This window comes from Ursus americanus, chromosome 33 (assembly GCF_024610735.1).
Source record: "Ursus americanus isolate L20-20 chromosome 33, mUrsAme1.1.p, whole genome shotgun sequence".
In the NCBI taxonomy this organism is placed as follows: domain Eukaryota; kingdom Metazoa; phylum Chordata; class Mammalia; order Carnivora; family Ursidae; genus Ursus; species Ursus americanus.
In genome coordinates, this window is record NC_142159.1 from 18,893,247 (window position 1) to 18,916,301 (window position 23,055).

At 46.2% G+C, this 23,055-nt stretch overlaps 1 protein-coding gene and 1 long non-coding RNA gene across 2 annotated transcripts in view; both read left to right on the plus strand.

The window, feature by feature from the left end:
* The first annotated feature begins 7,283 nt into the window (after nucleotides 1-7,283).
* Nucleotides 7,284-23,055, plus strand: part of SDHB (succinate dehydrogenase complex iron sulfur subunit B) — a 29,048-nt gene continuing 13,276 nt past the window's right edge. Inside the window, exons 1-2 of the mRNA XM_045804265.2 lie at nucleotides 7,284-7,502; nucleotides 17,752-17,879. Of these exons, the coding sequence (XP_045660221.1) occupies nucleotides 7,431-7,502; nucleotides 17,752-17,879 (200 nt within the window). The 5' untranslated portion in view covers nucleotides 7,284-7,430. The remainder of the gene's footprint in view (nucleotides 7,503-17,751; nucleotides 17,880-23,055) is intronic.
* Nucleotides 16,273-16,753, plus strand: LOC148107238 (uncharacterized). The gene is made up of 2 exons (XR_015722795.1): nucleotides 16,273-16,346; nucleotides 16,537-16,753. It is a non-coding gene; the product is annotated as an uncharacterized LOC148107238 (long non-coding RNA).

A 23,055-nucleotide genomic window follows, 5' to 3' on the forward strand; every position in this document is an offset into this window, starting at 1 on the left:
AGACGGGACCTGATCCATACCTCAGCATAGCTAAAAGCTTGTAGAAGTGGGATCCCTCCCCCCAAAACAAAAGAGCAGCCAGGGATGAGTTCCACTTGCCCAGTGGGACGTATCCAGGATCCTCACCCAAACAACTTCAGGTCCAGAGGGCCGAGGGCGATATTTTTGTTAACTAAATATAGTGAGTGACATCAAATGACAGCACGTGGCATCTCTTCTACCAGCTGGACAACGAGAAAAAGGACATGCCAGGGCAGAAAGCTCAGCTCTGCAGCCTTGTCCCCAGGCTGGCTGATGTGAGGAGTCTGCCTTTTCCCTTGTGCTTCACCCCTGGGCAGCCCAGGCTCTTTTTGAGCCCCGATCTCTGTGAAAGCAAAGGTCTGGGCTTCTCTAGTTAGTCTCAAAGCCAAGTGCCAGGTTCAGGTCAAGCCTGCTTGTGTCTCAGCCCCTTATGCTCTATAAGCTAAGGCCAGTTTTGTCTGTGTCGTGAGTATGCTGCCAGATGACTCTTATGGACCAGTCTCTGCTGCATTCTAGAGCCCTCCTTACACGCTACCCGGCTATATTGTTACAATGTTATACAGGCTACCCTGCTATATTGTTATAAAGTTATAAGGATCGTTCTACTTTCCTCCTGCAATTCCTGGCTCATAGAGCTCAGCAAAGACTTTTTTTAAAAGATTTTATTTATTTATTTATTTATTTATTTATTTATTTATTTATTTATTTATTTATGAGAGAAAGAGAGAGCGCACACGGGCAGGGAGGAGGAGCAGAGGGAGAGGGACAAGAAGACTCCGAGATGAGCACAGAGCCCGACATGGGGCTCGATCCCATGACCCTGAGATCATGACCTGAGCTGCAATCAGGAGTTGGACGCCTAACAGACTAAGCCACCCAGGCGCCCCAAATATGTTTTGAATGAAAGAAAGAAACGTCTGTTTGGCTAGGCAATGGAAGAGAAAGATCAGCCCAACCAGACGTGGGGTATTAACAGCCACCATTTCTTACACACTGACTACATGCCAGGCACCTGCCAGCTTGGACTATGGGAAAAGCTGTTTTGAAGTTCAAAATGCTCAAATAGAGATGATTTCATATGATATTTTACATTCCTCATCGCCTCTGACTCCCCCCCCCCACAACAGAGCTGTGAGGTTACTATCCCCACTTTATAGAGAAGAAAACTGAGGCTCAGGGAGGAAGTGACTTGGCTCAAGTGTCCACAGCAGGAAGTAGTGGAACCAGGATTCCCACCCGGGTGATCTGACTCCAGAGTCCCACTGCGGAACCTCTGCTCCTGACTACCCCGTCTGAGAAGCAGCTTCCTAACCCGAGTCCAGCGGGTCATCAGCTCTTTTATTCGTAAATGTTTCTTTCCTCTGTGCCAGTCATTTCTTAGCGTGGCCCATTAGAACCTTACAGCAAGAACGCCCCACTACTTGCAAGCATATGTCTGGGGACTAGAGGATTCCTATAAACCCCTCAAAGGCCACAGAGCCCAGGGTGAAATGACCTCTTCACAATGTAGTGTGTTCTCTCCAGGCTTCAGCTCAGAGTAAGACGGCCTCTCCAAATGTGAGAAGCAAATTATATTCATTCATCCGCCATATCCATTCTTTTTCCCAATTAACAGTTACTGTAAGCATCTGTCATGCATAAAACTAAAGTGATCGTATGAAAGGGGGCACTACCAATCATTTCACCCAGATAACAGGTGAAACTGGAACCACGCTGGGCAAACCAGGATATCTGTTCTCCCTGGAAACCCCTATGCATGAGACATGAGCTCGTCCCCCCAGGAACTGACAGCCAAGTCAGGGTGACGGACGGGAGGCAGCTTGACAGAGTAGGCACTTGATGACTATTTGCTGAATGGAGGAGTGAGAAAGATACAAAGAACTGTGGAATCACACACACACACACACACAGAATTTTTTCCAACTGGGAAAGTGACCAAGGCCCTGTTGTTCATTTGGGCTAGGATGAGCATGGAATGAGTGTAGAAACGGATGACTGGTCAGAGAAGGGAGGACTGCCAAGCTGAGCAGAGATACAAGGGGGTGTAAATGCGTGCCATGTTTCAGAAACGGTGACCATAGTGAGTGCGTAAGATATGGACAAAAGCTATGCTGGAAACACAAGGGTTTGAGCAATGGGGACCCCGTGAAGATTCGGGATAACTGCAGCCACGTGATCAATCCTGCATTTTAGAAGGAGGACATTAACATATATTTTTTTACTGCTCTTAAGGTAATAGGAAAATCATTTTTAACAATTCTTTTTTTTTTAATCTTTTATGTATTTACTTGAGAGTGAACTCGAGGGGGGGAGGAGGGGCAGAGGGAGAGGGCGAGGGAGAAGCAGGGGGTCTGACACAGGGCTCTATCCCAGGATCCCGGAATCTAGACCCGAGCCAAAGGCAGATGCTTAATGGACTGGGTCACCCAGGTGCCCCTAGGAAAATCATTTTTAAGAAACTACCTGGAGAATGACCAAACCATGGTTCATGCCTACATTCAAACATTTGGCAGCACACAGATGAAATAAATCTATGAGCACTGACATGGAAAGAGCTCCAAGACATGGGGCACCTGGGTGGCTCAGCCAGTTAAGCCTCTTCCTTCAGCGCAGGTCGTGATCCCAGGGTTCTGGGATCGAGCCCCATGTCGGGCTCCCTGTGCAGCAGAGGAGTCTGCTTCTCCCTCTCCCTCTGCCCCTACTCGTGTTTGCTCTCTCAAATAAATAAATAAAATCTTAAAAAAAAAAAAAAAAAGAGCTTCCAGAGAGAGCATTTGATGTTGATATTTTTTAAAAAGGAAAAAAAAAAACGTCAAGCAAAGCCATGGATTTCTATAGAAACATACATATGTATATACAGGCAAAGAAAAAGATACAGAAGCAATCCCATGAAACCGACAATAGTAATCACCTCTGGGAAAGGAAGTGTGACCGAGGGGATTTAAACTTTATCTACATTACTTGAGATTTTTACATTGTGAGAATTTAATTACATATGTATTTCTAAATTTGTTTTTAAAGCTGCCTGAAACCCATGGCATCTTTTTTATGCTGAAGTCTTCCCATTCTGATTAGCATAATCTCTTTTATTCCAGTTTTATTCCCCCAGCTGGACTTCCCACCACAGTTTAAGACTCGCCAGCTCCTTACAGATACTAATTCATTTACTCCTGCCTGTGAAGCGACTGTGATTCTTTTTCCCCATTTTACGTGATAGAAAAGTAATGCACAGAGACAGTAAGTAACTTGCTAAAGGTCACACAGCATATAACCGATAAAGCAGCATTTGAACCTCCAGCGGACTGCGCACTTAACCACTCCATCTCCCTGCTCTCTAGAAGGTTGAAACTTTTTGCACCCCTCTGACTCGTTCTCTTTCCAGGGAGCCAATGTCTAGTCACTACCAATGAGTTTTACCACCATTCGGTTATTGCATTTCATTTATATGACTCTGTCTCTGACAGAAAGGGGTGCTCAAAATTCAGATTCAGCTGGAAAGAGAATTTTACCAGGGACTGCGTTTACAAAGCACACACGCACACACATCCAGAGAATCAAATTAACTGCTAATTTGAGAGTATGCCGGTGATGTGGCAGGCAGACGGGAGTGAGACAGGTTAGCAGGGTGGGTGAGCTCTAATTATGTGTGTGTGTGTGTGTGTGGTGTGAGGCTATAGGGCCCAGCAACGTGACAGTCCCCAGAAGACCTTGGGCCACTTGTTAAGTCCCAGCAGCTGAGCTGACTTCAGCCCCATCTGGAGTGGGGGTGGCTCGTGACTTTTGCTCCGGGAGTTCCATAGAGACTGCTCATGAAATTGGAGAAGTCTGTAACATATGATGGTCCCCATCCCACTCAGAGAGAATATTTTGAGAAGTCTAATTATATGGTGGGGTTTAGAGGGAGGAGGGTTTAGATAAGCCCTTTCTAAGGGCAGGTTGAAAAGGGCTAGTAGGGGGGCTGACGGCAGTTCCGTGAGGCAGGGGCACCCTCTGCAGGTGGACTGGAGTAGCTGCAACCACCGCGTTCCCAGGAGCCCTGGGTGGCCTACCTAGAGCCCAGCCATCTCCCCAGTAGAGGACACTGAGCTCCTAGCTGTATGACTTACACAAGCTGTTGACCCTCTCGGAGGCTCAGCTGCCTCAACCTAAGTGAAAGACAGAAATCCCTACCGCCTGGGGTTGCCTGCATGATTAGACAGAGAAAATCTACCCAGTGTTCTGCAGAGGGCCTGATGCACAGGACCAGTGAGATTTCCAAACGTGGCAGCTGACCTGGAGGCCATGCCGGGGGCTGGTGGTTGATTGGTTGTGGCAGGGGGGAGAGTCGAGGTACACACCAGGTTTCTGGCTTGGTGGTCCTGAGAAGAGAGGAGATGTGAACGCCTCAGGTGATACGTACTGTTGGGAACAGGTTGAGTTTCAGAGACCATTGGGACACCCAGCCTGAGATGCTCAGGGGACAGCTGGACAAAGGGAAGGAGTCAGCCGGAAATGGAAGAGAGAGCCCGTTGGTCAAAGGCAAACGAAATCCTGACTTTTGGACGAAAGGCCCCTGAGTCCCACCACAGAGATTAATTGGGGTGAGACAGGTTTTTCTCAGAGACAAATAACTCTCCCAGGCAATAGAATTATCTGACATTTCTCCCCTAGATCTTATCTGATAAATCTCCCCTAAATCCTTGGCCCTCTAGCCGGGGATGAATCTGGCCAGGTTGCCCTTAATCACAAGACACTAGAAATATAGTTGATTGTACAAAGGATAGTTGATATACCACAATGTTTTTTGGTTTTAATTTTTTAATTCTGAATTGGATTTCCAGCCCTTGGGAAAGGCAGAGCTCCTGATGCAAGATTCCCACCCAGATCACTGAGCTTTCCCATTATCCAAAGACTAAGAAAGTCTATAAAATGGGGGTAGTTCTTCCAACCAACAAGGGTGGTAACAAGGACTAGGGAAGACTATTTATGGAAACACATTTGTGGGTGATGAGGCTCAGCATAAACTTATAGCACGTAGCCGACTGTTGAAAAGCAATACTTCAGGGGCACCTGGGTGGCTGTCGTTGAGCGTCTGCCTTCGGCTCAGGGCGTGATCCCGGCATTGTGGGATCGAGCCCCACATCAGGCTCCTCTGCTATGAGCCTGCTTCTTCCTCTCCCACTCCCCCTGCTTGTGTTCCCTCTCTCGCTGGCTGTCTCTCTGTGTCAAATAAATAAATAAAATCTATAAAAAAGAAAAGCAATACTTCACTCGCTAGACAAATGGAAACAGACAAACAAAAAAACCTCGGGTCTCACCATGGGGACACCTTGGGAAGATCTGTCAGGACCAGACCATGAAAACTTCTAAGCTCTGCAGCTGTGCCTTTCTGGAATCCCAAAGCTCAGGGCGGAGGTGCAGCCGTCCAGGAATTTATTCCTCCATAACTCTGAGCTCCCCAAATCCCCATGAAGCCCAGGAATGATGTGACTGCAGGGTGCGTAGGCCCCTTGGCACCAAGAGCCCCTCCATAAATCAAGGTCTCACTTCTGCTGGCCTCAGACTGCTTTTCCAAGGTGACCTGGGCAAAGTAAAAGGGTAGTCGCTTCTCTAGGAATAGGATCTGCCTTCGAGATGAAAGAATCACGAAAAAGCCAACAGGACCAATTCTCTAGAAACGTATTCCTTGGAGGGGGAAGATGCTCCTCCTTCATCTCAGAAGATAATTCAGCCCCGAGGAGTTAGAGGGAGAGTGACAGTCTTCCCATGATTTCATCCAGGTTGGGTGGCCCGGGAGGCCGTGAAGTAGACTCAGAGGACCCCGATTCCTGTGCTGGGTCAGCCCCAGTGAAAAGTTGAGGTGACCTCAGTCCTGTCAACAGTTACCCTCAAGACACCCCCGCCCCCCCAGGCAGCCTCCTGAATCACAGAACCGTACGTCAGCTGGCCCAACTCCCTGATGATACCGGCAAGGAAACTGCAGGCCAGAGATGGGGAGGGACTTGTTCAAGGTCACACGGGCTTGAGAAGAGTTGAGGTTAGATCCAGGGCTCCAGGCTGTTTCTTGTGGCCTCACTACACCCCTCCTTTAATGAGGCCACAGAGCAGTATAGCCAGGTTCCAGCCCAGGGCTCCAGAAACTTAGCCCCAACAAACCAATTTGTCTGGCCATCCTAATTTCCCCAGTCACAGCTAAATGATCTGTGAGAAAACCAAAGACTGGAAAAAGGTGCCCTTCATATGTCATAAACAAGCAGGCGGAGAAGGGAAAACGTCATTCCTGACAAACACGGGTACCTGCAAAGCCGACTGCCTACATAAACTTTGCCAGAGGTGACCTAAGAGAGCAAGCCACTTGGAGGACTGAGGTAATCAAGCCCCCAGAGGAAGACAGGCCCTGAGATGAGCCACGGAAAGGTCAGGCAAAGCAGCTGAGAGGACTAAACTGAATACAGACACACACAGACTTCTCACACAAGAGAAGGTCTGGGCGGCTTAGGTGAGATGATGGAGCCCAGTGCGAGGCATATCACAGGTGCTCAAGCAATGGTTTCTGGTGCTATATGGCTAAGTAAGCCACCAAGGGCTGGCTCCCCTCTCCCCACTATTTTACAGAGCAGAACTCACTGAGGTGCCTGGTTGCCCGCCTATCCAACAGTAAACCTGGTGAGGGCTGGAACTGCGCCTGGCTTGCTCACTCACTACAGCTGCCCAGCGCCCGATGCAGAACAGTGCTGCTCGTGTATCTTCTGCTGGCTGGCTGGCTGGCTGGCTGGGTAGGTGGGTGGGTAGGTGGGTGGCTGGCTGGCTAGATGGGTGGGTAGGTGGGTGGATGGATGGATGGATGGATGGGTATGTGGGTGGATGGATGACCCATCATTTTTGACATCCCCTCAGTTCCTTCACCAACCCTCCCCGTTTGCCTGGGACTGAGAAGTTTCTCGGGATGCAGGACTTTCCGCGCTGAAACCAGGACAGTCGAGCAAACCACACTGTCGGACAACTGTCTAACTAAAGCCACTAAGCTCATTACTAAGAGATGAGTGATACTAACGACAAATTTTCAGGAACAATGGAGGCTAAAAGAGGGACTGGATTCTGCTCGGGTGGCTCCTCCCACCCCCATGATCTTAGCCCCTGTCCTTCCAACGCTCTCCGGCTCAGACTCAGCCCCCTTCTGGGAAGGTCACCTTAGAAAGGCGGGAGGCCAACTGGGCATGCGCCGCGCACGCCGCAACTGCGCATGCTCGCGTTTGCTCGCTCCGCCTTCCCTCCGCCCACTCGGAGAACCGGAACCGCCTCCCACTCGGCGGCTCCGGCGCGGCTAGCGGGTCCTGGGTGGACGCCGGCTGGGCGGCGCGGTGCTCGGCGGGACGACGGTGGAGGGCGACCTCGGGGTTAAGGGGTGGGGCGCGACGTCAGAAGCCAAGATGGCGGCGGTGGTCGGAGTCTCCTTGAAACGCCGGTTCCCGGCTGCAGCCCTTGGCGGAGCCTGCTTGCAGGTGAGGTGCGGGGCCGGAGGGAGAGGGCAGGCGGGAGAGTGATGGAGGAGGCCTGTTGCTGAGGGGACCGTGGAGGAGGCCGAGGGAGCATAGCGCAAGGCCTTAGGGAAGGGGAGGACCCGCTCCCACTGCGTCGTGCTCGGGTCTGGGCCTGGAGCATCCCTGTCCGTTCTCCCTCTGTGCCTCGCCGCAGCCTGGGAGGTGATCAGGGCGGAGACGATTTTTTTTTTTTTTTAAATAAGGGGAAAAGCTCAGAGGGATTTCAGGTTGCCCAAGGTCACATGGCAAGTGAGTAACACTGTTGGAAGCAGAATTCGAATCCAGACCTTTGGGTTCCAAGCCCTTTCTCTGTCTTCAAACTAGGCTCTGTGGAAGAGAGAGACCTGCGGGACTGGGAGGGATGGGAACTGCGAAGCGAGGTCTCTCCTTCAGGGTGCAAGGTTGAGGGCTCAGTGAACAGGGACTGGACCGGGATTGGGAAGGATAGGGCAGGGGAAGGGAGAAATGGAGGCAGATCACTCTGTCTCCTGAAGGGATCTGGGCCCTTCCCTTAGTGGGGGGCTGCGGGAAAGACTGGGTGCCTTACAGCAGTGTCATCATCCTCTGTGTCCCTGTCTGTAAAGGGCATACAACAATACGGAGCGCGGAGTTTTGGCATGGATCTCATAGGTACAGAGCTTGGCGCTGCTCTTAGGTATTTGTTTATATTACTCGCTGTGCAGTGATACGTTTCCCCACACCCCCTTTGTATTGTCAGGAAACCACACACTTCTGATCTGCATTCTAAATGGGAGTATTTGTAAGGGGAAGGGAAATTGCCGTTGCACACATAAGGGACTAAGAACTTAGAAATCCCTTTCAAGTCTGTTTCCTCTCTGAGCTCTTCAGCACCCCCTGCCAGGTGGGTGAATATCAGTTCTTACCTCCTTTTTAGAAGTTTGAAAACTGAGGCCCCAGAAAGAAAATTTTACTTGTTCAAAATATCATGGCCAAGAACTGGTAGATCCAGGACCTAAATCCAGTTTTTTGAACATAATATGAGAAAAACTCCTCGCACAGATCTGGGCACGGGTGAACCAAGAATTATTAGTTCCTCTCCCCTTCTTGCACTTACATGAAAATCTCTCTCATTCTAAGTACTGCTCTGGCGCAGTAACACGGTATGTATGGCCTGTCTTCTGGTACTAGCTTTTCCAATATGCTGTTCATGAATTCAGACAAGTCATTTTATAGTCTCTCTGAAAAGGGGAGATAGGGACGGAGGACTGCCTACCAGAGCCTCATGTTGGTGTCCTCTGAGCATTAAATTGATGACTAACAATGACCTTGTTTACCAGTTCCTTTTATAGTTGCTGAGTGAGCAGGTAAGTTGTGAGAGCCCCACCAATGAGAGTGAGTTCTAAAGCTCAGGTCCCTCTTCCGTGAATGAGTTGAAGAGAAGGCTTGTTTCATAGGTCAGTTTCGTAATTCCAGGTGAGGCCCGTTGCAGGGTTTCCCAGGGGCAGAGAAATAGAAGAGTTCCTACTCTCCACCTCTTAGGAAAGTGCATTCACTCCAGTAAAAACCACCTCAAAATGATTCAATAATGTGGGGCACCTGGGTGGCTCAGTCGTTAAGCATCTGCCTTTGGGTCAGGTCAAGATCCCAGGGCCCTGGGATTGAGCCCCTCATCGGGCTTCCTGCTCAACGGGGCATCTGCTTCTTCCTCTCCTGCCTGCAGCTCACCCTGCTTGTGTGCTCTCTCTCTCTGTCAAATAAATAAATAAATCTAAAAAAAAAAGAATCCAGTAACGACCTGATGTATTATTCAGGTTCCTAGGACTCCAAGCTATAGTAGGATTTCTCTTCTGAATTCCTTTTATGCATTAGTCTGCACCAGTGAACCATAGTTCTTGCCTCTAAGTAGCTGAAATGTATTAACTGATTGTGTTGCCTCATTTCTTCATCTAGACTGTGAGCAACGTTAGGGCAAGTACCGCCTTCTCTCATTTGTGTATCTCGTTGCTCTTAGCGCTGGCAGGTCTTAGGATACCTGTCTGCTTATCAGACTGATAGAAACTGATGATGTGGCCAGTGTTGACAAGCAGAAATTACTTTCTGGGCTGTGCTAGCAGCTTGACTCTCCAGTTTAATCTTATGAGGTAGATATTAATATTCCCTACCCCTATACAAAAGAGGAGATAGAATGAGAGAGTTTAAGTAATTTGCCAAAGAACACACAGCTACTAAGTGGGAGAGCTTGGATTTGAACCAAGTGAGCTTGGGTTTACTCACACATTTGAGAAACAAGCGTTCTTTGCCTACCTTCTCTCCATTTCCAGGTCTTTCTCTCCTACCTCCAAATCTGTGCCTGCCCTGTCGAGCTCCAAGCCTGCTCCTTAAGGAAGCGTTCCTAAAGAAATAACAAGCAGCCTTCAGCATGAGCCAGAATTCACCCTTCTCATCCTCCTCACTTTGGTTCTGTCCAGTTGTTAATTGTCTTGCTTTCTTCCTTAAATTAATTATAAACTCTGAAGTTAATCTTATCCAAGATTTTCTAGACAGGCATGCTCAGCCTTGAATACTCATTAGTTTTATAGATTGAGATAGAAATGCCTTTGAAGGATCCTCTTCCATCGGAGCTTGTAGTATAAATTGCTGGAGAGGCCGCAAGGGGAAAATTGCTGCCCACCTCCCTGCTTCTGCCCCTATGTTCTCCTTTTCTTCCTGTCACTGTGGGAGAATGAGCAGGACTCCTATGGCTAACCCTTCATTCGTGCTCTGTATCCCATCACTTATTCAAAGGTAGTTCTCCAGTTAAGTCTGCTCTCCCCTCCGGTGGCGTGTTTCCTTCTCCATGAGAACAGCAGCACGCAAGCGTGCTGTAATCTCCCATTGTAGAAAGCCATACCACCCCGTTTCCCTACTCACCTTTATACCATGTGGCTTGGGCCAAAAACTGGAGTCATCCTTGCTCTTTTCCCCACTCACACATCCAGTCTCTGAGGAACTCCTGTCCGTTCTTAAAATGTATTCAAAAACTTACCCCTTCCTACCATCCTCAGCCGCCAGCCTGGTTCAGGACGTCATCATCTCTTAGCTGATCACTGATTGCTGTTAATTCTCACCTGATTTTCTTGCTTTCATCTTTGATTGATTCTCAAAACAGAAGCCAAAAGGATCTTTTCAAAACTTAAGTCTGACTTTGTCACTCCTCTGCTCACAACCTTCAGTAGTTTCTCATCTTAGTCGGGATAAAAGCAAAAACCCGTACAAGGCGGGGGCACCCGGCTGGCTCAGTCCATAGAGCATGCTACTCTTGATCTCAGGGTCATGAGTTCAAGGCCCACGTTGGACCTAGAGCTTACTTAATTAAAAAAGGGGGGAAGAGCACCTGGGTGGATCCGTTGGTTGAGCATTGGACTCTTGGTTTCAGCTCAGGGCATGATCTTGGGGTTGTGAGATTGAGCCTCACGTGGGCCTCTGTGCTCGGCATGGAGTCTGCTTGAGGTTTTCTCCCCTCTGTCCCTCTCTGCACATTCTCTCTCTCTTTCTCTAAAATAAATAAATAAATATCTTAAAAAAAATATTCTCTGAAGTTTGAATCTCAAATATACAACCTCTATCAAGTACATTTAAAAAAATTTGCTAGGGGCACCTGGCCGGCTCCGTCAGTCGAGCGTGCAGCTCTTGATCTCAGGGTCATGAGTTGAAGCCCCACATTGGGCATAGAGAAACGAAACCAAACCTTACCTTTCAAGGTCCTACATGCTCTGGCTCTCCTGGTAACTTCTTAATTTCCTTCCCCATTTCTGTCCCTCTCACTCACTCCATACTCAACTACATGGACTGCCTTCTTGCTCCTCAAACACGTGTCCACTCCAAGATCTGTGCTCAGTGTCCCCTCTGCTCTTCCCTTAGGTACAGGCATGGCTTGCTCGCTCACCTCCTTCAGGTCTTGCTCAGCTGTCACCTTTTCAGTGAAGTCCTCCCTGGCCCTCATTTAAACTTGTAGAATTATAGCCAGGACCCCCACCTCCTCCTTTTTATTGTTCCCGACCCCCCCCCCCCACCATTGCACTATCCCCAGGGCCCTCATACTACCGATGACATGTGCCTCCAGCCACTGTAAGCTCCACGAGGATCAGAATGTACGTTTGTTTTGCCCTTGATCCCCAGGGCCTAGAACAGGCCCTGAATATAGAAGCCGCTCTGTAATTATTTATTGAGTAAATAAACAAGTGAATAGGTCTGGGCCAGCTACTACCTCAGATCTTCTTACATGTATGACTTGAGTGTTCTTAGATTTGTTTGTGAAAAGGAATTTTTTGTACTGTTCTATTTGGGTATGCATTTTTGCCTCAGACAGAATGGGTCAGGGGTCGAATTTTGGAGTCAGGTGACCTGTGTTTGAATGCTGGCTCCTTTGTTGTATGATTTTTTACTTTCATTTTTTAACTGAGAATAATAAAACTTCCTGTTGTGGAGATGGCGTAAAGATTAGGTTCAATTTAGTACGACATTCCACACATGATAAGGGCTCAGTGAGTGGAAGCTTTTTTTATTTCTCCTAGGACACCTGTGCAACACATTTTTAGATTTCTCTTTTGCACGAATTTATTTGTTCTTATCACAGCTGCCATATTCCTTTGGATTAACTCTTAGTGCAGCCCTCCAGTGAGCCACTCCTTCACTTTCGAACCAGAGCCTCCTCTGGTAATTTTGATTTCCATGTCTTCTCTCCTCCTTCCTGTTAGCTTTCCCCCATTTTCCCACCAAGGGTTGTATAAAATATACACAATGAATTTAAATTAGTTGTTTAAAAAAAATTAGTAACACTTCGGGGTACCCCAAAACATGGTGGGGCTCATTGCCTTATAGTACTCTGTTGTGATGCACCCTTACATTGTTTTTGTCTCACATCGTTCGTAGGATAAGAATTGAAATGATCTGGGGCGCCTGGGTGGCGCAGTGGTTAAGCGTCTGCCTTCGGCTCAGGGCCTGATCCCGGCGTTCTGGGATCGAGCCCCACATCAGGCTCCTCTGCTGGGAGCCTGCTTCTTCCTCTCCCACTCCCTCTGCTTGTGTTCCCTCTCTCACTGGCTGTCTCTCTCTCTGTCAAATAAATAAATAAAACATCTTTATAAATAATTTAAATGATCTTCCCATGTTTGGGAAGATCTGCATGGGCAGGTCTAGACCTTTCTGTTTTTGAAGAGTGGCTATGAAGCAGCCATAGATATTAGAAAGAGGCGTTAAGGTGAGCACCTGTGGCAGGTAGTGACCGTCACCTTCGATGAGCCTTTGTGGGAGTGAGACTGAGCTTCCTAGGACCGGATTCCTGTTGCTGTCTGACAGAACTGTTAAAGCAGCTTCACAACCGTGGAACTAGAGTTGGCAACTCCAAACTCCCAGGTTCTTTTGAAAGTCCAAGCTTCACTAATGTTTTGGCCCCCCCAAAAAATTGAAGGAGCAAATTTTAAAGGCATTTTGTCCCTCTCTCCTACCACCAACCACAGGCAAGGCAGCCACCCACGCAACTGTCACAGAACCCAGCAGCTGCCTTCCTGGGCATTTATCCCTGAGAATGGAAACATGTTCACAGATATTCATTGTAACTAATTCATTGTAGCCAAAAACTAGAAGCAGCCCAGATGTCCATCAGTGGAAGAATGGCTACACAAACTAGAGTCCATCCTACCATGAAACATGATACCATGAAACACTACTCAGTAGTAAAAAGAAACACTACTTGCTTGAATCTCCAGAGAACTGAATAAAGAAAAGCCAATCCCAAAAGATTACATACTAGAGGGTCCCATTTATATATAACATTCTTGAAATGACAAAATTACAAGAATGGAGAGGGATTGGTGATGGCTAGTAAGGGGGGAAGGCATGAGGGGTGTGGGTGTGGCTTGGATAGAGCAGTACTGGGGGTCTTTGTGGGGATGGGAATGCTCTGTCTCTTGACCGGTATCGGTGTTGATGTACTGGTTGTGAGATTGTGCTCTAGTTTCGGACAGTGTTTTCACGGGGGAATTGAGTAAAGGATATGAGAGATCTCATTATGATTTCTTACAAATGCATTTGTTTCTGTATCTCAAAATGAAAAGTTTAATATTTTTAAAAAGCAACAAACTGGATATATACAACACTGTGAATGAATCCCAGAAGCATTATGTCGAGTGGAAGAAGCTAGAGCCAAGATTCACTGTCCAATTGCATTTATATGAAATTCTGTAAAAGGCAACTCCGTGGTGATACAAAGCACATCAGTTAATTACAAGGGGTAGGAAGAGGGCACTGATTGTAAAGGAACACTAGAGAACTTTCCACATGGAAATGTTCTGTCATTATTGTGGTAGGAGTTACACCACTTTGTTAAAACTCATCAAACTATACACTTAAAATTGGTGAATTTTATTGTAACAAATTATACCTCATTAAATCTAATCAAAACAAGGTGGGGGCAGTAAACAAGCGGAAGGCTGCTGGAGCAAGTACCTTCCGTGATCTTTTCGCCTCCTCCACTTAAATGCCACAAGGTGGCGTTAACCAAATGTTCCTGCTGTTCTGCAAAATGGAGTTCCTAGGGGTGCCTGGCTGACTCAGTTTCTAGAGGGAACGACTCTTGATCTCCGGGTTATGAGTTCAAGCCCCACGTAGGGCTTAAAAATAAATAAAATAGAATGGAATAGAACAGAATCCTGCCTTTAATTCTTAAAAAAAAAAAGAAAAAAATGGAGCCCCTAATGGAAGATGTTCATTTGTAGAAGTGACTTTCCTTTTCTTGCTGATCCTAGCCAGGTTGGTGATAAAGGAAAATACCACCTCTCTCTTCACCTTCATTCTCATCTCCTCTCTGTATGACCTTTTCTTATACTGAGAGCTGATGTTTATATTTTCGGCCTCGCTTAATTCAGGATGCTTCTTGCCAGCAAATAAGACCATCACATGTCTTGTACACAATTAACCTTCCCAGTTTCATCTTTCTTTACCAGTTTGTAAGAGAACTAGCTGGCCTGGAAGATAGTCTGCACGTGTCTGCATGCAAATGGGGGCTCAGCTGCTAGTTGCTGTTTGAACTGACAAGACCCCCACTCTGCCCCTCGGGTGGGGCCCTGGGGTCTTGGTGTGGCCTCCACCTGGATGGAAGAGCTTCAGGGGCTGTGGGATGGGGACAGCATGTTTGTAGTAGTCTAATGCTCAAGTTTTGCTTTTTTCTTTTTTCCTTTTTTTTTTTTTTTAAGATTTTATTTATTTATTTGATGGAGAGAGGCAGCCAGCGAGAGAGGGAACACCAGCAGGGGGAGTGGGAGAGGGAGAAGCAGGCTTCCTGCCGAGCAGGGAGCGTGATGCGGGGCTCAATCCCAAGACCCTGGGATCATGACCTGAGCCCAAGGCAGACACTTAACAGCTGAGCCACCCAGGCGTTTATTTTAAATTCCAGTATAATTGTTTGCACTTTTCTTCAGTTTTTCCTAACCATAAACTGAACTGCTGTATGCAAAGTCCTGGACCAGGTGCATTGGGAGATGTAAACTGTTACTTGTTCCATGCTGTGAATCGTTAATTTTATGTGTCAGCTGGGCCACAGGGTGCCCAGGTAGTTGGCCCAACATTCTGGGTATTTCTCTGAGGGTGTTTTTGGATGAGTTTAACGTTTAAATCAATAGACCAGGGCGCCTGGGTGGCTCATTCGGTTAAGCTACTGCCTTTAGCTCAGGTCATGATCCCAGGGTCGTGGGATTGAGCCCACATCAGGTTCCCTGCTTAGCAGGGAGCCCGCTTCTCCCTCTCCCTCTGCTGCTCCTTTTGCTCTCTCACTCGCGCTCTCTCTAAAATAAATAAATAAAATCTTTAAAAATTGGTCAATCGGTAGACCAAGTAATGTAGATTGGCCTTCTTAATGTGGGTGGACCTCATCCGTTCAGCGGAGGGCATAAGTAGAACAAAAGTCTCCTCTTCCTCCAAATAAGGAATTCCTCCTGCCTGACTCCCTTCAAACTGAACATCAGCTCTTCTTGGGTCTTAAGCCTGCTGGCCTTTGAACTAGGACCACATCATCGGCTCTCCTGGTTCATGGGCCTTGAGGCTTGGACTGGTTTTACATCATTGGCTCTCCTGGGTCTCCAGCTTGCCAGCTGCAGCTCTTGGCACTTGCTATACTCCATAATCATGAGCCAATTCCTTATAAGAATCTCTTTTTATAAATATGTGTATGTATGTATGTATTTTTTCATACGTATGTTCCATGTGTGTGTATGTATAAATATACACACTGTTGATTCTGTTTCTCAGAACTCTAATACACATGTCCTCAAGGAATTTAAGACATAAAAAGAAGAACCAAGAAGAGACTGCAAATATTCACAAATAAATAGGATAGTACAGTGTTTAGGAATATGTCAGTCAGGCCGACTTGGGTTCCAGTCGTGGCTCCTCTCAGCTCATCATAAATGGTGGATTTAAAAATGCGTATGAATTTAAATACAAAACTTTTGAGCAGTAGCACCCTTTTTGCAAATATGTTCTTAGGGGGAGCTGTTCTGGTAAAGAAGAGAAGGAATCAGAGACCAGGCCTCTTCACCTGACCCTCTCATAGCAGCCCCTGCTGTGTCACTCCAGGGTTCCTGGGCTCATGGTGGGAGAGCTGCTGGCAGAGAGGGAATGTCTAGGAGACGGAATAGAATCATCCTAGAGAACAGGACACAGCTATTTGTTAGTTCCCTAAACGTGTTCTCTTCTTTCCTGCTGTAGTGCTGTGAACTGAATGTTTGTGTTCCCCCAGAATTCAGACATGGAAACCCCAGCCCCCACTGTGACGGTACTTGAAGATGGAGCCTGTGAGAGGAAATCAGGGTTAGATGAGGTCGTGAGGGTGGGGCCCATGGGGTGGGATTGGCCTCCTTACAGAAAGAGGCAAAGACTTGAGATCTCTCCCTGCCATATGAGGACACAGCAAGAAAGCAGCCATCTGCTGCTGTAAACCAGGAAAAGTGTCCTCACCAGACACCAAGTCTGCCTGACACCTTGATCTTGGACCTCCCAGCCTCCAGGACTGTGAGAAGCAAGTGTTACATAAGCCGCCCAGTCTTCGGTGTCCTGTGACAGCAGCCCAGACTGACCAAGACACCTGATCTAAAAGCACCAGCATCTTGTTTCGACAACTACAGTAGCTTTCTACCGGTTTCTCCACGTGTTGTCCGACAGTTCTTCTTTCAAGCCAGTGGTAGTCTTCTCAAAAATAAAGATGATTATGTCTCCCACCTGATGATTTGTGCTAGCCTCTCATTGCTCTTACGATAAAATCAAAATCTTGACTTGCTCACATCTGCCACTTCCGTCCTTACTCAAGTCTCTCTCACTCATACTGAACTTCTCGGTTCTCCCAGATGCGCTGTGCTCTCCCCCATCTGGGCCTCTACACGTGTTGTTCCCTCCATTTATACTCCCTACTCCTTCCCCTAATCCCTACTCATCGAGCCACAGCTTGAATATCCTTTACGGGGCCTTCCCGGATCTCTTGTGCTAGTGGAAGTCTCTGCTGCATTCTTCCCTCTTTATACTTTATTATGAATATTTAATTTCTCTCTTGCTGGGGCGCCTGGGTGGCTCAGTCACTTGAGCGTCTGCCTTCGGCTCAGGTCCTGATCTCAGGGTCCTGGGATCAAGCCCCGAGTCAGGCTCCTTGCTCAGCAGGGAGCCTGCTTCTCCCTCTCCCTCTGCCGCTCCCCCTGCTTGTGTGCGCACGCTCGTGCTCATTCTCTGTCAAATACATAAACATATTTTTAAAAATAAATAAAATTTCTCTCTTGCTCATACAAAGTTGCTTCTGTGAGGACAAAGACTTTGTTTCGTTGCGTGGCGTTTCACCCACCGCCACCTCCGTGTCTGGTAGGTGTTAGGTGCTTAGTATTTGTTGGATATTTTGACTGCCGTTCTCAGGAAGACTGTGTCAGGAGGCACTTCGGTGGCTCAGCTGGTTAGGCGTCCAACTTGATTTCGGCTCAGCTTGTGGTCCTGGGATCGAGCCTCGCCTTCAGCTTTGTGCTCAGTGGGGAGTCCGCTTAAGATTCTCTCTCCTTCTGCCCCTCCCCACTCCCTGAGTGCACGTACTCTTCACTATAAAAAAAAAAAAAAGACTGTGTCAGTTATGTGTGGGTTTGTATCCAGTTTTGTAGTTTATAGTGCCAGCTACACAGAAGGATTTATCTTGCATTTTTAATATTTTTTTTTCCTACTTGTGAATTTTTCTCAATTTCAGGCCTGCCGGGGAGTGCAGACAGCTGCCGCCACAGCTCCTCGAATCAAGAAATTTGCCATCTACCGATGGGACCCAGACAAGACTGGAGATAAACCTCATATGCAGACTTATGAAATTGATTTGAATAAGTGAGTATCTCTTTGAGAGCTAGGTATTTAGTAAGTGAAAGTGAACTCGATCTGATTCAGGGACATGCTTTTCACATTCTTGGAAGATTTAAAAGCAGATCATTCAGTGGCTCTGGAATTCATCATGTTTTTCAGGCGAGAATGAGGTATGTACAGGGGGCACCCGGGTGGCTCAGACGATTAAGCATCTGACTCTTGGTTTCAGTTTAGTTCTTGATCTCAGGGTTTTGAGTTCAGTCCCCATGTTGGGCTCCACTCTGGACGTGGAGCCTATTTAAGAAAAGAAGAAGGAGAAGTAATACCAAGAAGAATAACTTTTGAAAAATTCCTTTCCTTTCCCCAAATCAGAGGGTGCCAAATCTCTAGGAGTACTGGTAGAGCTGGATAGACACCATAAATTTGGCTAGAATGGTGATAGGACAAGAAAGAGATGTAGTTAAAATGTTAACAAAGATTCATACATCTATTATTTTTTCTATTTCTGTCATATCAAAGTGCCACAAACTTAGTGGCTTGAAACAACATCAATTTATCATCTCCCAGTTCTGCAGGTTAGAAGTCTGGTAAAGGTTTCATCAGACTGAAATCGAGGTGTCAGCAGGCTGCGTTCCTTTCTGGAGACTAAGGGGAAATCCATTTTCTGTTCCTTCGGGCTGTTGGCAGAATTCAGTTCCTTATGGTTGCAAAACCGAGGTCCCTATTTTCTCGTTGGCCGTCAACTGAGGGCCACTCCCAGCTTTGAGAGGCCTCTGTGCTCTGGGGCCCACAGTCCCCGCCTTCAAAGGCAGCAACAGGCACTTGAGTCTTTGATCTCTCTCTAACCCAGTCTTCTTTCTTCGGCTCCACCCCGGAAGGATCTCCGCAGGCAGCCAAATGGAGGGAAGAATCTAGTAAGCTGGGCTCAGCAGAACCAAAACTGTTTTATTTGTCAGTGAATAAGTATTTTATTTCTTTTGAACAAAAGCTTCCGTGGTGCAAAAAAAAGGATTGAAAACTATTCTCAATGTTTTCTTTGACTTTGTATCGACACCTAAGTTCTATTAAGCAGTATAAGCAGTACAGTTAGTTGATACACGAGCTTCTTATCAAGTAGACGGTTACCAGATATTCAGCAACCAAAAATCATTAGTAAAATTCAAAGAAAAGGAAATTGTACAGACCACATTTTCTTTTTTCTTTTTATAAGATTTTTATTTATTTGACAGAGCAAAAACAAGGAGAGGAGAGGGAGAAGCATTCTCCCTGCTAAGCAGGAAACCCAAATTGGGGCTGGGTCCCAGAATCATGACCTGAGCCAAAGGCAGGCGCTTAACTGACTGAGCCACCCAGGCGCCCCCAGGCCACATTTTCTGACCATAATACAGTAAAACTAAAAATTCATATTAAAAACAAAAAACTCTTAACTACTTGAAGAGTAAAAAGCACTCTTAAATAACTACTTTATTAAGGAATAATGTAAAATATTGTTAGCTACTTGGAAAATAACAGCATTGCAAATCAAAACTTATAGAATGAGACTAAAACTGGAAGAATTAAATTCAAAAGTATTTTTTAATGATTAAAAAATTTAAAGAGGAATTGCATTCACTTCCAGTCAGAGCAGAGTAGCTTTCATCAGACTAGCCCTCCCTCAAAATAGCAGCTGTAAACTCTGGACGAAGCCGCAGAAGTAACAGTCTGCAGGCACAGGAGAGTAACCATCACGGACAGGCACTGGGAGGCAGCTGGCACTTGGAAGAACAGAATGCTGGGTAGATCAACCGGTTGTTCCTGAGGGCAGGCCCCAGGTGATGTGGGGGTACAAGGGCAAAAACTCGATGAAACCAGACTCAAAAGTGTGAACGACCAGAAGATAACGGTGTATGGCTACCACAGCAACCAGAAGTGAAAGGGGGGGTGGGAATCCTAGAAAAAAACATGGGTGGGGGGCCCAAATTCTATTTATGAACTCTGCCCACGTTGGGAGTTTAGCCCATATTAATTGTTGCTTAAAAAAAAAAAAAAACGAGGGCCCCTGGGTTGGTTAAGCAGCTGACTCTTGATTTCGGTTCTGGCCATGATCTCGGGGTTGTGGGATCGAGCCCAGCGTCGGGCTCCACACTCTGCGCAGAGTCTGCTTGAGATTCTCTCTCTCCCTCTGATCCTCCCCCTGCTCATGGGTGCCCGCTGTAAGTAAGTAAATAAATAAAGTCTTTAAAAAAAAATCGGGCACCTGGCTGGCTCGGTTGGTAGGGCACTCAACTCTTGATCTCAGGGTTGTGACTTTAAGCCCCGTGTTGGGCATGGAGCCTACTTAAGTTAGAAAATATTTAAAAACTCAGTACTCTCCAGAGAAACAGTAAAATCCAGAGTTTCTACATCGTGTTACTCACGAGGTCCAGCGTACAGTCCAGCATCACTAACCATACCAAGAACAGTGAGACGTGACCCAAACTCAAGTGGAAAGACAAGCAGTGGAGGCCACCCAGCCTTGAAGTAATCCAGTTGTTGGGATTAGCACACGTGGATTTTAAGTAGTTAACCCATGTTCACAGAGAAAGGGAAAGATGCTCATGAGATGGGAGGTCTCAGCAGGGAAATAGAAACTTAAAAATAACCACGTGGAAAATCTGGAACTGAAAAATAGAAATATCTGAAAAAGAATTCACTGGATAGGCCTCATAGCAGATTGAAAGTGACAGTTGGAAGACTGTGAACCTGGAAATATGTTAGTAGAAATTATCTGTTCTTAAGAACAAAAGGATTTTTTTCAAAAGAACCTCACTGATCTATGGAACGATATCAAAAGGTCTAATATACGTTATTGGAGTCCCAGAAGGAGTGGGGAGAGAGAACAGACAAAAGATATTTGAAGAACTAATGGCCAAGAATTCCCTCAAGCTGGTGAAAGATGTAATTGACATAGTCAAGAAGTTTGGTGAACCCCAAGCACGGTAAATACAAAGAAAACTACACCCAGGAGTATCACAGTCAAATTCCTGAAGATCAGAAAAGCAAAGAGAAAGTCTTGAAAGCGGAAAGGGGAAAACACGTTACATCCCGGGAAACAATACAAATGATTACTGCTCATCAGAAATTGTAGATGCCAAAAGACAATGAAATGACATCTCTAAATGACCAAAAAACACTCCACCAGAATTCTGTATTCAGCAGAATGATGAAAATGAAGGCATTTGCAGATACCAGGAAATACAAGAATTCATGACCTGTACTGCATGAAATGCTAGAAGTTATTTAGACTAAAGAAGCTTGGCTCTTGGGAAGGGAATGGAAAGCACTAGCTATGGTAAATTAAAAAACATTTTTCTTCTTAATTTCATTAAAGTATATATGTGACTTTAAAGTAAAATTATAATACTGTATTGTGTAACGTGTAACTTAGACAAATGTAATTCATATGAGAACTAGCATAAGGGCTGAGAACAGGTTGACCTATAAGGTGGGAAGGTCTTACATTACATGAAATAGTACAATATTAACTCTAGATCAAAAAGTTAAGGATGCACATTATAATTGTAGAGTAACCTTTTTTTTTTTAATGGAGAGAGAGCTAAAAGCCCATATATAAATTATATGGAATTCCAAAAATATTTACTCAATCTAAAAATATTACTTAGGGGCACCTGGGTGGCTCGATTGAGCCTCCAGCTCTTGGTTTCAGCTCACGTCCTGATCTCAGGGTCCTGGGATCGAGCCTCATGTTGGGCTCCACACAGTGGCGAGTCTGCTTGGGGATTTCTCTCCCTCTCCCTCTCCCCCACTCCCATGCACATGCTCGCTCTCTAAAATAAATCTTTTTTAAAAATAAATAGAAATACTACTTAGAAGAAGGCAGGAAACAAAGAACAGGAAAAAAAAATGTTGGGACAAATAGTAAAATGAGAGACCCAAAGCCAACCACATCAGTAATTATACCATGTGAGGGCACTGAACACTCCAATTAAAAGGCAAAGATTGTCAAAATAGATAAAAAGCAAAACCCAGTTTCATGCTGCTTACAAGAAGTGCACTTTAAATATGGTTAAAAACAAAATTCAACTAAGTAAATTGTAAAGATCTTCCTGGCTTTATTTAACCATTCCTGAATCAGGCAGCATGCAATCTCGCAGATAGAAAGGAGCTCCAAGGGGTACCCGGTGGCTCAGTCAGTTAAGCATCCAACTCTGGATCTCAGGGTTGTGGTTGGAGCCTACTTAAAAAAAGGAAAGAAAGGAGCTCCACGGAGCTGCACAGAGGGAGAGACTTGCAGGCAGACAGGAGTGGGAAGAAAGAACAAAAAAGCAGATCGGTTGTGGCAAGGTCTCTTTACAAGATGGCAGAATCAATGAGGCAAATATCTAACGAGGCGATTCCTGATTGACTGGTTTTAAATTCCGTTTCTGGGAGAACCAAAACAGAAGGTAAGTCTCAGTTTGATGACATGAGGCTTGGCATAAGTGATTCCATTTTGGGCCTGTTGTGTTGTTTTTAACAATATAAAGACACAGGTTGAAAATAAAGATATCCACACAGACTGCATAAGCATAAGAAGGGTAGAGTGGCTGTGGTAAAATCAGATGACTGGAAGACAAATGCCAGAAATAAGAGGACATTTCATAATGATAAAGGGATCATTTTATCAGGAAGACATGCCAGTCATAAATGTGTATACAGCTAACAACAGCTTCAAAGTTGGCAGAATTGAAGAACTTCAAGAGTTAGGGAACACGTAAACATCTGCAGTCCTTCTCAGCAATGGGTAGAACAGTTAAGAAGTTAGTAAAGACGCAGATAATCTGAACGTCATCAGTCATGCTGTAATTAACACCACACCAAACGGTTACAGAACACGTGTTCTTTTCAAGTGTGCGTGCTTACCGGCACTCTTGTGACTGGGCCGTAAAACAAAGCTGAGTAAATTCCAAAAAACTGGAATCTTCTAGAGTGTATTCTTTGACCACAACGGAATTCAAATAGAAAGCAGTAACAGTAGGACGTCTGGGGAGACACGGCCCCGTGAAATACGATGCAGGAGCGCCTGGGTGGCTCAGTCCATAGCATTCGACTCTTGGTTTCAGCTCAGGTCATGACCTTGGGGTCCTGGGATGGAGCCCCACGTTGGGCTCCATGCTGGGTGTGGAGCCTGCTTGGGATTCTCTCCCTCTGCCCCACATTCCCCCTCTCAAAAAATAATAAA